Source organism: Phaethon lepturus, unplaced genomic scaffold, assembly GCF_000687285.1.
Source record: "Phaethon lepturus isolate BGI_N335 unplaced genomic scaffold, ASM68728v1 scaffold11992, whole genome shotgun sequence".
NCBI lineage: Eukaryota > Metazoa > Chordata > Aves > Phaethontiformes > Phaethontidae > Phaethon > Phaethon lepturus.
Window position 1 is genome coordinate 548 of NW_010521349.1, and position 18,021 is coordinate 18,568.

Below are 18,021 nucleotides of genomic sequence, written 5' to 3' on the forward strand. Positions count from 1 at the left end.
TTGACTTGCTTGTCAGTTCTTGGATCATAAACTCATTATAGCATATGTCTTCCACTTTTAGTATTTTTAGGCTCTTCAGTAGATCATGAAGGGTTCTGAAAAATAAGTACAACAAGTAACGTTTCCTCTGTTTGGCAGAAACTTTATTTACTACAGTGACAGTTTTACGCTTTACTGAAGCCCCCTTTATATAGGTATGGTATAAAAACTGGTTTATACCATTCTTGTCTACTGAGGGTGCAAACCCAGTAATACTCTATAGTAAATCATTTCCATACTTCAGTGTGACACTTACATTCTCACTTCAGCTTTATATTAAGGACATGGTGACTGACTTTGATGAAAAACATGACGAATACTTAATATCCCTTCAGCAGAGAAACCGGTAAGATACAGAATTGTTACCATCATTGAGTATGTAATATCTGTTGTGTACTATCTAATACAATATCTAATATCAGCAGTTATGAACGTTAGTCTAAAAACTTGGTTTTTAAACTTGTGATGCAAAATCTGACTTGCTGTGTATTAAAACATTCAGGTGATTCTCTTTTTTTCCCTTCGCTATGTACATCAAATTTCTTATTTCTAGAGGAGATCACAATATTTCTTCAGCATACTTTAAAATAGAGATAAATTTATTCATAGAATAGCTATGGCTTCCATGTCTTACAGGGAAGATTTTTGTTTATAGAACAACAGGTTCTAGATTCAGAAACTCATCCTGGGTGAGGATATTGGTATGAGGCAAGGTTTTTATGTTGTCAGAAATACAGAAAATTGCACGCAAAAGTTGCTGAAGTTAAATGTGCGAAGTCAGGTTCTGCTAAGGTGGGAGGTAAGGCCATCTAGGTTGCTTTTGCAGACTTCAGTATCTTTCAGACAAGTTTAAAACGCTTCTTTTAATCTTTGTTCGTATGAACCTTCCTGTCATTGTACCCTAGACAGATGAATTTCATAGGTTAATTCAGAAGGGTCTACAGAACTTTCTTGCTGGTTTCCCTTCTTTACCACAGGCCATAAGATTTTTACTCAAATCCTGTAACAAACTGAATTGTTTGGTGAAAAGACCCCAAAAAAACCCCTACAAAAGCCACAGCCGTGTTAGAAGAACACCCTTTTGTGGACACAAGTTTCTTTCATATATAATCTTCTAAAGCAGTTTTAGGAAAGGATAAAAACAAATTATTTAATGATTGAAACAACTTGCATCCTTATTACCAGAGCTCTAATTCTGAATTTTGGTGGAAACAAATGCCACTTAATTACAACATGACAAGCAAGGGGCAACTGTGCCTTGCAGAAGAGGCATGCTGGATGTGTTCAAATATTGGACATAACCGGCAGCTTTGGGTAGCAGGGGCTGCTGAGTAGTCTGTGTGGGAGCAGGTCAACTACTGCCCTGGGCCAGTCACAGCCGGTTCCTCCTGGATCCAAAACTAAAACAGCCCATCATGTGCCGAAACATCGCTGATCAGAGCAGCCTGGGGCGGCTTGAAGAGAGTGCTGGCTGCAGGGGCTGGGGTGCTCCTGCGGAGGCCTGCTGCCCAGAGGACAGCTGGGGACATGGTTGGACACGCACTCTTGGGAAGAGGTGACTTGTGTCAGAACAGATGCACCTCTGGGGGACTTTGGCCTAACCCACCCTGGATTCAGAGGGAAAGCAGGAAGCAGCATGCAGGGGGAGGCGGAAATTGTCACCCACGTGACCCCAACCTCCTGGCCTGCATCTCACCTCACCAAAGGAATTAGAATGGCCTGAGTATAACCCATGGTGCAAAGAGGGAAGACAAGACTTGGAGGAGAGAGGGTAGGTGTTTCACTGAAACTGAGCCTGGGGAAGGTTTTTTTTTTAATATTATTTTTCCCAGACTTTAGGTTTCTGGTATCTCTAACTGTACAATTGATTAAGGGCTTTCTCTCTCAAGTTTCAAAACACAAATAGTTTTTTCTGTCTCCTTTTTTTTCTTGAAAAGAGCTCAACCATTTTTAAGCTTTTTGAAATTCTAAGTAAAACTTTTTAAAATTCTCAAGAAGAAAGGTTAAATATAGTAAATACCAAATGGAAAAAATAATATGAAATGAGAAACAGTGTAGAAAAAATCTCAGAAGGGAGAGGCTTGGTCAAACTTCACATGTCACAGCGTATGGGTACTCATAGAAGCATTACAGAACAGGAACAGATCCTGGAAGCTATATTCTGAAATTGTTACTTGAACTATGAACATATTTTTTAGCTTTGTGACGTGTGGTTTTTGTATTTAGTGCTAATTTGACCATCTGTATATGCACTTTGTAAGGCTAAATTATTACCCTTTCTACTTTAGGCTACTGAGACATTCAAAAAGAAAGGATCCTATACAAATCAAACTGGAGCAGTTAGAAAAAGGATTTTCTCTGTATCTGAATGGAGCTAATTCAGAGCTGAGAAATTACCGCAGGAAAATCAAGTCACATGGCTACCTTAAAAATGAGACAAAGACCACCAAGACAAATGGTGAGTTACGTGAGAGTTCTACAGTGTTTGCAGTCTAGAACTATTTTAAATGTTTACCCATCAGAGCTGTAATTCAGTCAGTGAGGTTACTGGTCAGGCTGTGATAAAGAGACAGCAGCATTTGAGCTTGGTGGAGTGAGATACCATGAGACTCTTTCATCAGAGTACTTAAGCTGGTTGTATGTAAGCAACAGTCTCTGCAACACCTTATTTATTTCTTAGTTGATCCCTAACTAATTCCAAAGTTTAAGTTCCTCACTTCTGCATTTGTTAAACAGTTATAACTAAAACTAGAAGATTATAAATATATATAAATTGCCAGTGTAAAATAACTGTATGCCTTTGATACATAACACAGTTCATAGACTTTAAGATCTGATGGACTACAGTGTTACCTGGTCTGGTTATCTAAGTCTGGTGTCCTGTAGACAAATGCCATTTGATGACATAGACTGTAAGAAAATTATATCCAGTCATAGCTGCATTAGGCTCATAAATTATGTTTAAGCTATAATAGTAATCTTAAAAAGACAGTGTGTTGGGTTTGGCTGGGATAGAGTTAATTTTTTTCATAGTAGCTAGTATGGGGCTATATTTTGGATTTGTCCTGGAAACAGTGCTGATAATAAAAGTGTTTTAGTTATTGCTGAGCAGTGCTTATGCAAAGTCAAGGCCTTTTCTGCTTGCACAAGGAGTTGGAAGGGGACACAGCTGGGACAGCTGACCCCAACTCACCAAAGGGATATTCCATACCATACTTGGGGAAGAAGAAGGAAGGGGGGGACGTTCGGAATGATGGCATTTGTCTTCCCAAGTAACTGTTACACGTGATGGAGCCCTGCTCTCCTGGAGATGGCTGAACACCTGCCTGCCGATGGGAAGTGGTGAATGGATTCCTTGTTTTGCTTTGCTTGTGTGTGTGGCTTTTGCTTTCCCTATTAAACTGTCTTTATCTCAACCCACAAGTTTTCTCATTTTCACTCTTCCAATTCTCTCCCTGATCCCACTGTGGGGGGAGTGAGTGAGTGGCTGCGTGGTGCTTAGTTGCCAGTTGGGGTTAAACCATGACAGACGGCTAATCTTTATTTAAATACCTGAAGTAAAGAAAATCTGCTGTTTTCTGCCAGTGATTAGCTGGCTTTATTTAAAAATGTGTATTTTATTTCTAATTTAAGTCTGTCAGTCATAGAGAGCAATGTAGTGACAGGAATAATTTTGCATGTATGAAGGTATAAAGTGTGAGTTTCCTGGCCTTCTAATCTATTTAGCATAATAAAAAGAAAGTTCATTTCACTAAATCCCAGTTTACCAACCTTTGTCTGTTATCCTTATGCTTGCTGCAACCTGTCTCTTAGAGTGTATGTTTTTAATCTGTTGCTGTATAGATAGTGTCTGCTTAAGCTTTATTTTCACTTCAAAATGAAGACAAAGAGTTGAAAAACTTATTTAATATGATAATTTGTTATGATTAAAAGTTTATTAATCTCAACAATACTGGAAACTAAATTTTCTTTCAGTAACTGTTCTAACCATAACTCTAGCCTTGATCTCTTTTTGTTTTCTTTATTTTCCTGCTACGCTGGGTACATACTACTTGTTTTCAAGTTTAAGTGTGTTCAGGCTTAGCTGTCTGCTATATAATTTCTTGCAGGTGATATGGGATGGTGATGGAGAATCAGCTAGTCACTTAGTTTCACTGTTCTATATGAAAGTGAAAACTTGTGTGTAATGATGCAAAAAAGTTCATGTTCTTGGATATTGGAAAAAGAAGGAAATTGTGTGTTCTGTGATACTGGGATGATACACTTTTAGGTAGCTAAAGAAGGTGTAAAACAACGTCTTTGACTTTTTAGTCCAAAAATTGTGCAGGGATATTGTGCCAGCAACTGTAATAGAAATCTGTCAAGAGAAATTTCCTCTTGAAGTTCTGCTGTGCAGCTTTTATCTCTAAGTTTAACCAAAGGTGTTTGTTTTCATGGTCACAACGCCATTTGATGCAGTTCAGGTAGGATACGTAGCTTGTCTTTGGGACCTTTAAAGACTTCAGTGGCAGTCTCTGTTCCCTTCCTCAACTCCATCAACTTAGAGGCAGTAGCATTATCTCTGCAGAAGAGAACTCAGTGTTCTACTGTTTCTTACCTATCCAGTGTTGTTTTAAACATGCATAGCTGCAGTGAAAGATATCAACTAAATCATCATCCTGTCATTTTTCTTCTTCTATTTGATTTCACCACTAGAGTCGAGAGTGGAAGTCGTTGGTGATCTGTATAAACTTCTTGCTTGGGGACAGTACCTGAGCAATTTTGTGGTCTTGTTTAATTTCTAGGCATTTCTTCTCAGTGATTGAATATGATTTTACTTACAGAAATTATTTCTAGCTGAGATACAGCACTGAATTTTCTTCCCTATCCATCTCCTGTGAGAGTTATTGCATCATTTATTACTTCTAAAGCATCCATATATAGGATTAGTCTTCACTGAAAAATTAGGAATATGTGATACTTAGTAATACAGAATGGGCATAAATCCCTCTTTGTGGTTCCTGAAAGTGTCATCATAAGTCTGTCTGCAGTATTTTCTTTGTCTGTGTTCCCTGGGAGTAATTCATGATAATAGTGATTGATAAACTTTTTACGCTTAGGCTTGGTAAATGAACTAAAGTAAATGATGGGCTTATAAGGTACTAGGTATACTATCATTTCTTTGGGTGTATAACCCCGACGTAGTTTCACAACCATGTATATACTTCCAGTGAATGTCGGTGTGGTCACAAAGACGTGGCTTAACAGTACTGTGGGGTCTCCTTTGATTATGACTAATATCTTGATGACGTACTTAATCAGTTCCTGGCTACTAGAATAAGCACTCTCAGCTCAATTCTGCAAGGGAATGACACCAGTGGGTCTATTTTATGTGCTGAAAAAGGCAGGGATTGGTATTGACATTCCATCCATCCCATGAGAAGGATGTTTTTGTTCTGAAGTAATGTTTGTAGCACAGGCAGGTACCTCAGCTGCATCACCCTCTGCCTGGGATTTGAATTACTGTTTTTCCTGGTTTAGAGAGACCTGGTCACATGAATCCATCACAAAATACTCAAACAATTCTGAGAACCAAATACTCGTCCGTGGTAACATGAGTCCTACCCTGTCTGCTTTTCCTACTTATATTTGTAGCATACAAATGAGTGGTCTTCTGGGCAGTTGCTTAGGAGAGATGGATTGCTTAGGAAGTAAAAGTGAAAGATGCTTCCTCTTCTGTCCCAAAGCAGTGACTGAATCAGACCATGGTTCTAGCATTGTAATCTCAATACGGTTCACCCTTAGTGCCAGAAGAGCCCCATAGCAATCAGCACCAATGCTAATGACCGCAGAGTATTTCTGGAGTTAGTTAGGAATAGCCTAATGGAGTAGCAGGAGCTCTAGTTGGAAGGGCTGTTTTGCCAAACAAGATATTAGATATCTTGTGTCTTCCTTGGAGCAGTACATTCCTTTTCCCCTCTGTTCTTAGTCCTGTTTCAGGTCTAAGAGACAGATAGTTTGTGCTGGAGCAATAGGACAACCTCTTCTTCTTCTCACTCTGTGATTTTATGATCACTCTAAATTGACGTAAGCATGCACTGTTCCCCCAAGAATGGTCCTACCCTGTGCCTGCTCTCTTATCTGCTTGTACCAGCGTTTGTGTAATCTCATGGTGAACCAGATTGCACAAGTGACTACAATAAAAAATAATCTTTATTGTATGTCTTTCCTCAGTTAAAACTTGTCCATATCAAGTCTCTGAACACTTCATTGCGCATTTGCACGTAGCATTGTCCAAGCCGAAAAAGAAAATGTAATCTTGAGAGTTGTAATGAGCAACCTGATCTAATTTTGAAGTAAGCACTGCTTTGAATGGGAAGTTGGACTAGATGACCTCCAGAGGTTCCTTCCAAACTAAATCTTACTGTGATTCTGTGATCTTTGTAGGAGGACTGCTTCTTTCATTGGTAGTGCCAGTTTCTGCTGGCTTAGGGTGACCATTAAATTATAGCTTGAAGAAAAAAGGTTTTGCATCAGCTGTTTTTCTCCACTGAGAAGAAATGGAAGCTGTAAATCTGTCTTGGACATAGGAAATGAGATGCCTTTATTTAGGATGCTATTGAGAGTGCTGGTGATGTCCTTGCTCCATTGAGGATGCTGATGTGACCTGCAAGATGTTTGTCTCAATCAAAGCATCTTCTCAAAAATCCATTATTTCACCTACCGCATTGGGACCATTTCCAGCACAGGGAACCTTAGTTCTGCTTGACCATACACAGAATTTTTGCAGAAGCTCTGGAATCAACTTTTCCTTGCCTTAGAAATGAAGGAAAATGTTTGTACTTCATTTATGACTTGTACGTGAAGAATCCTTCTCTGCACAGTATGTTAAATACCTAATGCATTCTGTTTTAATCTGCCAATACCTTATTTTTCCTTAGCTTGAGAGTAAATACACACAATTCCTTTGTAAACCCAGCGTATCACCTGTTGTTCACCAGGACCCTGTCTTCAGGGGTATGGGTCTGCCTTCAGTCGCATGGGTTCCTGGGCTCATTTGCCTTCCTAAGACACCTTACTGTCTACCCAGCTAGGAGTTAGAATGATGTGCATCCCTATTCTAGAACATACTTCTATACTTTCCTGTCGATGAATGTGGGGCTTTACTGGCTGTTAAGGTAATGTATCTTTAAACGATTTAGTATCTTGAATACACATGATGATGACTGTCCCTGAAGAGATTCAAAGCTCCTGCTACTAACATGCAACTGGCCAGTATCTGAAGTGGAATGCCTTTTCAGTTGTTGATACCATTTACATGTCAAAGACTTACACTTCTGTCCTCATCTGGGGGAAAAAAAAAAAACAAGAAAAGAATGCAAACCAAATGTATATTGTCAAATACCGTATTTCTATTTTCTGTCTTCTGATTCTTGTCTTTACATTCTGAAAAAGCAGCCCAGCTAGAAGAGGGTGAGTTGCAAGAACACAGCACACAGACTGCACCAAGCAAAATACAACGTAGGGGTTGGCTTCAGGTAAGAAATAGTTTGAAAGAATGCATCTTTGAACTAATTGCTAGATTGTAAATAACTTCAGGGGAAATTGGTTGCAGCTACTAGATCGTGGGCAGTTGAGATTCTTGTAGAATCTGAGTCTTGGTTTGGTCCGGATACTGAGTGACAATGTGAAATGATACCTTGAAGAGCTTTGTGTCTACTTTGAAGCCTAAAGAGGCAAATCTCATTGAAAGGGTCTGGTTTCAGTGACATCCATCACAGAAACTTTTGTAGCCTTGACATGATTCGCTCAATCTGTCCTCCAGCAGAATAGCTGTTGCTTGACATCTCTGATGGTAAGCCTAGAGAGCTTATCTAGTGCAAAGGATGAAGGATCTCATTTTGGAGATGCATCCCTGCCTGTCACTGCTGTTCCCCACTCTGCAATAGGGACACGGAGATATAATTTGTATAGCTTGAGTTGTAATTTGTGACAGATTCTTGTAAATCAGAAGAGAGGAAAATGCATATAGATAATAAAAATACCCTGCCTGTAAGAAATTTGGGGCCATCAGCTGCATAGTTGTTGGTTCACTGGAGAAACCTCAATGGTCTTTTTTTCTTTTTCTAAAGAAGGATCTGACTTAACCTGTCAAGGAGCGTGACTTAATTAACAGAACAGGTGTAAATTCTGAACAGCTGAGACATGTCACCCAAATAATTACCCTACTTCATTAGCAATTGTCCTGTCTGGATGTCCAGTCCATGCCTCAGTGACTGGGGCTTAAGGGTCTGTGTCACTGTGGATCAAGTGTTTATGTCACTGCGGATCAAGTTTTCGTGTCATGCAGGTTTTCTTTTTTTTCACCAACTACTGCACATTTGAAATTTAAGGCTGCTTTACTTTACTTATCACCCTTACTGCTTAGTTGAATTAATTTTCTCAGCTGCTATTTCTCTCAGTAGATCACTGCTTACAAACTGGCCTGTCAGAACTTGTTTGCTAAATTTGCCAAATGTGTGGCTAGTCATAACCTGCGTGATTCTAATTACAAGAGCCAAATGAAGAAGGCGGTATCTCCTCTGACTGGATTGGAAAGTTAGCCAAATACAGGTAGCTATACTAGTTAAAACTAGCTCCTACTTGAGAACTAGCTTAGAATGATACCTTAAGTCTTTTACCCAATGGGATGAGAGGATAGCAGGGTTATAGTATCTTAATGCACAACTGGAATTATTTAGCTGAGGAAATGCGTAACCCTGAGTAAGATGTAGGTTGTGCCAGAGAGCAGTTTACTACCCCAGTAATTTTCCCTGTGGTTTTTTTGGATAGCTAGAGGACCTAGCAATTCATGCTCAAAACTGTCAAACTTAGGCTGTACTAAGGTATGCTATGAGATAGGAAGGTAGACTTACTGAAAGAACTCATTCTGTCAAAAGCCAGGTTGCCTTAGGATCTTCTCTCTGGGAGATCTCTGCTCTTACAAAATGGTGGAGGAGTGTATGAACACCAGATAACTAAGCTTAATATCATTGCACAGACTTCGGGTTCACATGTTACCTTTAATGAAACAGTCTTCTTCCCGTCCTTCAGTTATGAGACTTCCCCCTATGGAATTTGTCTGCACAAGAGTTCAAAAGTGGGGAATAAAAGTTAGTTACAGATAATTTTGTTCCTTAAGAGAGGTATATGTGCTTCCTGCTTTCTCTTTTGTCATCTTTTGGAGTACTGAAATTCTGTGGTATGGAAAGATGAGTTTCTCAAATCTTCTACCCCTCTTTAGCCATGCTTGAGTAACTGACAGTGTGCATACTTTGACTGCATCCTAATTATGAAGTAAAACAAATTAGTTTGAACCATTTTCGCAGCCATGTCTGACATTTACAAAGGCAAAGAAATCTTTGTGCTTGAATGCTTATGGCGTAACTTTTCCCCCCCGTTATATATTGTATTGTATAATTACACAAGAATAATACATCTTCAAAAAATTGCAGTTACTTCAAGTAGTCGCTTTCATACATAGACAAAATCTCAGAATTATTGTGGTTGAAAGGGAACTTTTGAGATCATCTAGTCCAATCTCTGTGCAGGGTCAGCTAGAGCAGGTTGTCCAGAACCATGTCAAATCAGCTTTTGAATACCTTTGCAGATGGAGACTCCACAACCTCTCCTGGAAACCTGTTTCAGTGTTTGATCAACCCCACAGTAAATTTTTTTATTCTGTTCAGATGGAATTTCAGGTTTTTTTTTTTTTAATTTGGGGTCATTGTCTCTTGTCCTGTCAGTGAGCAGATACCTGACAGGTATTTATACAAATTGATGTGATCCTCCTGAGCCTTTTCCCTAGGCTGAGGAGTCCCAGCTCTCTCAGGATCTCCAGCAGAACACCTTTGCATGTTGGCTCCTCAATCACATGTGCATGCTAGAAATCTAGATTGCTTGAGCCCTGCTGCGTTGTCTTTCCAGCAGATATCAGGTTTGTTAAAGTACCCCATAATGACCAGGGTGTTTGAACTTGTGGATTCTTCCAGTTTTTGGAGGAAGGCCTCATCTACTTCTTCCTGATGAGCAGGTCTACAGCAGATACAAACTTCCACAGTGCTCATGGTGGTCTGCTTGCTAGTCTTGACGCAGAAGCTCTTGAGTGGCTTCTGACCTTGAGTGGTTCCTTGGCAGAGCTCCATGCATTCCAGCTCTTTCACATAAAGGATGACAACTCCTCCTCACCTGATCAGCCTCTCTTTCTTAAAGAGCCTGTATTCATCCATCACAGCACTCACACAGATAGGTGAGCTATCCCACCATATCTCTGTGATCCTAATGATCATAGCCCTGTAATTGGATATAAGCTTCTAACTCCTCCTGTTTGTTCCTCATGTGTTCTCCATTAGTAGAGATGCATTTCAGAGAGGCACCCAAGCATCCCAACCCTTGAGAGTTTTCGCCATAAGGCTGTTCCACCAGCACTTTCTTTAGATGCCTGTGCTTTGAATGATTCCACTTCAACTATTTTGTTGACTACTATGTCCCTACTCCTATTGTGTTTTCACTTACCTGGTGCAGTGAGGGGGTGAACCCTGATGGGCACTCACTTTGGTGCTAAACACATGATGTGTGCTGGGCCTGACCCGCTCTGGGGGTAGCAGCAGCACGTGGGGAGTTTGACTGGGGCAGTTAAACCATAATACAGGTGCCCAAAGGTGAGCTCAGGGAGGACGGAAACCTTCCATGGTACAGAGGGGAAAAAGGTTGCTTGATCTAGACATTGTTATGTAAAATGTAATGATTAGTCTTTTTGTACTGCTAATAGCATAAAAGATGCCTAATTTCTTTGAATGCTTCTTTTAACAGAAAACCGTTGAGATTAAAACAGAAAGTGGGGCTAAACTCTGCATTAAACCTCCTTTTGAGTACTCTGAGGATTTTGATCCTTATGAAAGCTTGAGCGTGGAGACAAATGGTGATGATCCTCTCCGTTACTCCCAGGTACAATTGGCAGTTACCTTCTATTGTTCATGGTAATGTCAATTGAAATGTGAATAGGTGCAGGTATGGGTCTTGACTAGAACATGCAAACCCAGTATACAGTGTTTCTTTCATCAGATGATTTCACATTGATGAGACGTGACATAAAGAAGGAGAAAATAAAAAGAGAAAATAAAACTACTTTGCAAATCTAATCTCAGTCAACAACACTACAACATGTTAAGTCCTAATTTAAAGAGGTAGGATATTGTCTCTGTTGGATAGAACCAAGGCATTTCATGCAAAGAGATTCTTTCAGTTCACTTAATGGTTGTCCACATGAATGTCACTTTTGGCTGTCAGATTAGAGAAAGCTTAAATAACAACTTTTTCTGGATTTAGGTTAGTTTTTGAGTAGTTGTGCTAAAGTTGTGGCATGTCATTGTTTTACCTAGCAGAAGTCAGAGTAAAGTTTTAAGAATATTATAATCAATACAATTGCTTTCCATCAAGGGTTGTTATTGTATTCACTCTGTTGTTTGACAGTTCAGCCTTCCATTTGGTTACTAATTGCAGTTTGTTCTAGCACACTTCACAAATGTCCTGTCCTTAAAAAAAAAAAAAAAAGCACCCCACGAAAATCTATGAATATTTTTCTGCCTAACTAATTAATGACATCAACAAAGCTTTTCTGGGTAGTGGAGTAGCATCTATATATGAAACTGCCTACAGATCTTACCACTGACATCAGACAAACTTCCGATGTGTATTTTCCTAGCTTGCATCTTTCTACCTTTCCTATATCACTTTTGAGCTCTACAAACCAGTAACTTGTTTACAGTGACGGATATTTATAATAATTTATGTGTAAGTAGTAAGCTAATAATTTTAAACCAAAGCCCCACTTTTCTTTCTATCCTAGATGGAAATACTTTTGGTTTTCCTGAAGCTATAATGCGTTTTCTTGAATGTCTTGTTACAACGCAGATGTCAGGAGGTTTCAAACTAAGAGAGCCCTGTCAAATAGCTAGAAATATTAGTCTTGACTGTCATAAAGACATGCTCAATATTAAGCCTCCAGTTTCTTACAGACCTTCTTTTGAACCTAAGTTTACCTGCACTTTCTCATATGTTTCTGTCAACATGAATTTCCTGACAAGTGGAATCCGTAGCAGAAGAGCAGCTTGAAGCTTTCATTGCAAACTGAACAGTCACAGTTCACTAACATAGCTTCAGGTTTTTATTTTACTCATACAGTTTGCGTACCTATACTTATCTCAAAACTCTAATACCAACAAAATAGGAAAAAAAATGCATTTAAGATAGGCAATGTCTTTTCCTTTTGCATTTATAAACACAAAAGTCTCTCCAGCATCATCTATACTGTTTGTGGCATATGCTGAGAGAGGCAGGGCAGTTTTTTCCACAGTAAATTTCAAAATAGATTAATTTTTTGCATAAAATCCTGTTACCAATTAAAAAAATTGGTGCCAACTGGAAGCTTAGTCTTAGGTCACAAGTCTTTTCTACTGGTTTTTGAAGTACAGATAAGTACAAGACAGTACTGTTATCATCTATCCAATTGCTTCTAAAGAATTTGCTATTACATTAGCTTTGCAGTCTTGTGAAGGCATTTGGAAAATCTGAATTGCAGCTAGTCTTCAAATAGCAAGCCAAAAGATACGGTAGTCTAACTGTGTGAGACTGGAAAAATATATGCCCTTGCCCTGTCCATTACTTACCTTCTGTTTGTAGCTTATTCCTAAAAGTTGGTTTTGCACATAAATTCTTCGGCAGAATTTTCCTGCAAGGATTCTGATATGAAAGAACAAAGGAGCTATAGGATGTTTTTTCTCTACAAGTCCTCATCAGAGGAGTGAAGACACAACATAGGAGTGTGGATATTTTTAGCTGCATCATGGATCTGAGTTCATGAGAAGATTTTTCTTTCTCCTAGGGGAAGAAGAGGCAGCTACACTGATTTATTTTAAAATACATATTTGAGCTTTTCTGACAAATCTGTTTGCATTGTACCAGAAATTGAGAAGAAGCTTGCAACTTAGTGTAGAAGAGAAAAGGATGGAAGAAGACTCTCTTAGTGATGATTATGACTCTGTTGAAGAGGATGTGTTTTCAGAACCATCTCCCACTGAGGAAACAGTTACAAGCTTTGGAGGCCTTCAGCTGCATGGCAGTAGATCATTGCAGAAAGAAGCTTCTGAACATCAGGATGCTGGCAGATGCTCTGGCCTTGATTCTGGTGCCCTTACTGTGTTGGAGTTCAACCAGGACCAAAATAGTAAGTCTCTGTTTGCTATATGCTACTACAGTACTATAATAGAAATTCTTTGAGAGCATTACTTTTAAGGGAATTGCTGCTGGTTAATCATTAATGGTTACTCCATACTGTCATGAGTTTTCATGCTCTTCTGCAAACCTGTTGTTTTAATCTCCTGATTTGGGAGACACGCATCGTCTTACTACTACGTTAAGAAATTTTTTGCAAAGACAAGGATATAGCCCTGGTTAACCCACTTGCATCACCAGGCCTGGACGCTTGAACTAAGATTGTCTTAGACTGTCTGTGAGATTTCTCAAGAAGTTATTATTTTTTAAATATATTTTTGAACTGCTTTTGCAGTAATCCAGGCAGCCAAATCTTCCCAGTTTCAGCTTCCTCCATTTCACACCCTAGGTGCTGGATACTGGTCATTGTAGCATGTGCTATTCATCCCTGATGAAAGATGGTGAAAGATTCGAGAAAGCAAATCTATCTGGCTATGAGTCACTTCTTTTTGTGAAGTCTTCTTCTTTGGAGACCTCAATGTCCAAACCCAAAACCAGTCACTAGGTCTCAAAGTTGTTTAGCTTGTTAAAGATAGAGACTTCAGGCAGAAACCAGACCTTGACCTACATTCAGTGTTTCTCAAAATCTCCGCCCTCATTTCAGGTATATTCATTGGTTTTGTTTTTTTGTTGCTTGGTTGGGGTTTTTTTCCTTTTTTTTTTCCCTTATCCATAGTTAATTGCTTAACTTAAGAAGAATAATCTTTGAACAGATTGAATAAAGGCATGTTCCTCTCATTATTGTAGAGGTGAGTGGACTGTGAATGGGGAGAGGTGGCAGAAGAAGAGATAGGAACAAGGGGTGAACAGCAGTGATAACAAGATCTTTGGGAGACTATATGATTTTTTGTCAGAGAGAAGTTTCAAAGCTGTGATGCAAACAATGGAGGCATTAACAATTCTCAAAGAGAAAAGTAAAGAAGTACTCTTAGGAACTACAGTAGGCAACCCTCCCCCCCTCTGAAACTTCTAAATGAGACATTTTAGTCCATATTTTAAGAGTTTATTTTGGTATAATTATGTTAATAAGTGACTCAGGACTTCTTGGTTATTTTTGCTTTTCTTGACAGTACTGCAGGTAAATATCTGCTACAGATGAGATATATTGGTACCTTATAATGATATATTTTATTTTGTTTCACTAAGTCAGAGCAAGCCATGCATATGTACTTCTACATCAGTAGAACAGTATTAATGAAAGGGAGGGTGGAGGTTATCACTTTAGCTATGCCAACATAATTAAAGTGGCAAAATTTTAGCAGTTAAGATCCAGTAGGCTTTCCCTGGCTGTCTGCTCCTAAATATCTCTGAAGTTGATTATTTCTGTTCCCTTATTATCTTGCAGAAATGAAGCCACTACGAGTTCTCTCAGCAAAAAGAAAAGATAACGCTGAAACGTACATTCCTGTCAGACCAATCATGGTGAAAAATAAAATCACTCGGCCACTCTCTGCTGAGTTCTCGCAGCAGGAAAAACATGACAGAATTTGTTCTAGTACGAAATAAGTATATAATGTCAATAGTGAGAGTTTTCATGCTTTTTTTCCCCTCTGGCTCAGAAGTAATTCCAGTACACATCTGTCATTACGTGATTTTTCTTAGCTGTTGTCCTTTTTTTTTCTTTTGGTGGGGGTTTTGGTGGGTTTTTTGTTGTTGTTTTTTACCACCTTGAGTGTTTTGACTTAAGCAAAATCGTGAGAAAGTCCAGAGCCTGTATACTTTAGTGTTTTGCTACATCTTTACTGCCTTCCTTCTCTTTTTGCTTCCACAGCATAATACTCTTTCCTTTCAGTCTTTGCTTTCTGTTTTCCACTTTCCTCGTACGGATCTGATCCCTATGGTATTTACAAAAGTGTGTCTTCTCAAAATCAGCAATTGGCGCTTTGGTGCATGGAAGGCCTAGTTTTCCCACATCATTGCAAAACTAGCCCTGTTACTGCTTGGGACGGTACTTGAATTACACCTTGAACACTGTAGGTCAGTCTCCAGTGCTGGGTAGATATGCCAGTATCTAGTACCATACTGGAAAATATTTTTCCTGGACTGGAGAATGCCATTTTGAAGGCACTGCTGCTTATTCTAGAAATCTGCTGCTAAGGTGTGGTCTTTATCTGGGCTAAAAAACCACCCATAAACGCCAAATCTAGGGGCTGAAATCATGGTTGCACTTGTTATTTCAGCACAGTCCTTCATTGAATAAGTCACAGAATCACAGAATCACTAAGGTTGGAAAGGACCTTCAAGATCATCAAGTCCAACCATTAATCCAGCACCACCGTGTCCCCTAAACCATGTCCTGAAGCACCACATCCACATGTTTTTTGAACACTTCCAGAGATGGTGACTCCACCACCTCCCTGGGCAGCCTGTTCCAATGCTTAACCACCCTCTCGGTGAAGAAATTTTTCCTAATATCCAATCTAATCCTCCCCTGGCGCAACTTGAGGCCATTTCCTCTCGTCCTATCACTAATTAGTTGAGAGAAGAGACCCACCCCCACCTCGCTACAGCCTCCTTTCAGGTAGTTGTAGAGAGCGGTAAGGTCTCCCCTCAGCCTCCTCTTCTCCAGACTGAACAACCCCAGTTCCCTCAGCTGCTCCTCATCAGACTTGTGCTCCAGCCCCCTCACCAGCTCCGTTGCCCTTCTCTGGACACGCTCCATCACCTCAACGTCCTTCTTGTAGTGAGGGGCCCAAAACTGAACCCAGGATTCGGGGAGCAGCCTCACCAGTGCTCAGTACAGGGGCACAATCACTTCCCTACTCCTGCTGGCCATGCTATTTCTGATACAGGCCAGGACGCTGATGGCCGTCTTGGCCAACCGGGCACACTGATGAACTTGAGTTTTGAAAGGTCTGAGGTAAAGTTTTCAGAGTTACCATGTTCTGTGGTTAAGAGACACTCTTAAAAAAAACAAGATCCAGATGTGTCCCAAGAAAGCAATAACGCTAACAGTTTTGAAAAGTCAAAATACTAGTTTCTTAATTGGCAGAAAACCAAATTGAGGAAAAGAAGCTAATTCGTTTTGGCTTCAGAATAAGATCCTCTGTGAAGCTTCTGAGACCCTCACCCACCATCTGTCTGAACAGATGCTTGCTTTGACCATTTTCCAAAGATCTGTGTAGCATTTTCTCAGGTTATAATAGAGCTTGTTAGAAGTGTTTCAGTCCAACTCTCACTTTAAATCGCTTTAACTTAAGTTAATTTCATTTCAGGGGGATGCTATAGTACAGAAAAATAAAAAGGACTTCATTCTGTCCCTGCATTTGCAGAGGTGACTAATGCTTGTTGAAAGATTTTGTGAGTGAAGATGGCATAGGGCTTAGAGTGTGAATGCATGCAAATCTCAGTTCAGTTTTAACTTCCTGTGTTTTCAAGGTAGACTTCATGTTACTAGCATTGACTGCCATTTTACTCTCCTGCTTAGTAAATCTCACTGCAGCTTTATGAGCACACTTGCATATCAGCCTGTCCTTCAATATTTTCACTCGATCTTAATGTCTGTACAACTTCAGTCTCTTTTCTTCCTTTGACTTTTGAAGTCCTTGAATATAACCACTGTGCTTCTCTTTTAGTTCAATCTCAGATCCGCTATTGTTAAATTTTATTTCCTTCCTTTTAAACCTGTTTATAGGTTGTGACGTTTCTATTTGTCCGTGATGTTTGGGAAGACTGGGATGCGTATGGGCATTTTGATGGCTACTTAAGTGATAATGTCATTTATTTTGCCTTGCAAGTAGCAACTTCTGACTCCCCTTGTTTTGCTAGAAGACTCTTGGGTTTCCTCCAAAATAGCTGAATACCCCAGTTGCCTTGGAAAATTCTGGTGTGCTGGAATTATATATACTTATTTTTCAATGAACTGTTACAAGGCATTCCCATTAAATACCTGCACAAACCAAGTATCTTAAAAAAAATCTTCAAGCATAAAACTATGTTTGTCATTTGTCAGTTTTCCTCCTCTTATGATACTGTTTCAGCTGTTGTCTAAAGTAGATGTGACCTGAAATCTTAATATAAAAACAAATTGGAGCAATTCAGCCTCACTTGGGATGGTTACAGAGTGCTAGGAAAGCCCTGTGTCAGTAACTGAATCGGGTGTTTTAAATGTATGCTGTTGTAATGTTCCGTACTTGTATGTCCAGACAAATGAATATTCCTTCCTTCTTCTGGTGGCAGGACCATTAAGTCGACCAGAAAGACCACTTTCAGCAGCTCGAAAGAATGTGTGTGAGAAGGATCCTGATCTCTCAGTTTCAGCTGTGGTTAAAGCAATGCAAATTGAAAATGAAGTCTTGCAGAGAGATCTGCAAAGGCAGACAGTTTCCACAAGCCCTCAAAAGGTATGGCAAAATACAGAAAAGGGCTGTTTGATCAAGTAGCAAAACCCCCATGAATGACAATCTCTTATACTTTAAGATTGTGTATGAATGAATGGTGATGCCTCTTAAGTGTAATTGAATTTATATTATTCTTGCATAGGGTGGTTTTCTTTAATCTGGTTCCTCAGGATGGCATCCCACAGCTCTCTCTTGATTTCAGGGATCACTGAGCAACTGATAGACCAGTCACATTATATGTCTATACAGTCAAATGCACAGCTGCAGGCCTGTTTGAGCCATTTTCATTCCGGACGCTTCTTAAACAAGATAATGTGTGATTTCCATACCAATAAATGCTACCTTCCTGCTG

General features: G+C 39.5%; 1 protein-coding gene across 1 annotated transcript in view; it reads left to right on the forward strand.

Annotated features, from left to right (window-relative positions):
- Positions 1-316: 316 nt before the first annotated feature.
- The window catches only part of KIAA0556 (KIAA0556 ortholog), a 62,613-nt gene continuing 44,908 nt past the window's right edge, over positions 317-18,021 (forward strand). Inside the window, exons 1-7 of the mRNA XM_010281492.1 lie at positions 317-385; positions 2,328-2,497; positions 7,474-7,556; positions 10,870-11,004; positions 13,021-13,282; positions 14,675-14,824; positions 17,509-17,672. Of these exons, the coding sequence (XP_010279794.1) occupies positions 324-385; positions 2,328-2,497; positions 7,474-7,556; positions 10,870-11,004; positions 13,021-13,282; positions 14,675-14,824; positions 17,509-17,672 (1,026 nt within the window). The 5' untranslated portion in view covers positions 317-323. The remainder of the gene's footprint in view (positions 386-2,327; positions 2,498-7,473; positions 7,557-10,869; positions 11,005-13,020; positions 13,283-14,674; positions 14,825-17,508; positions 17,673-18,021) is intronic.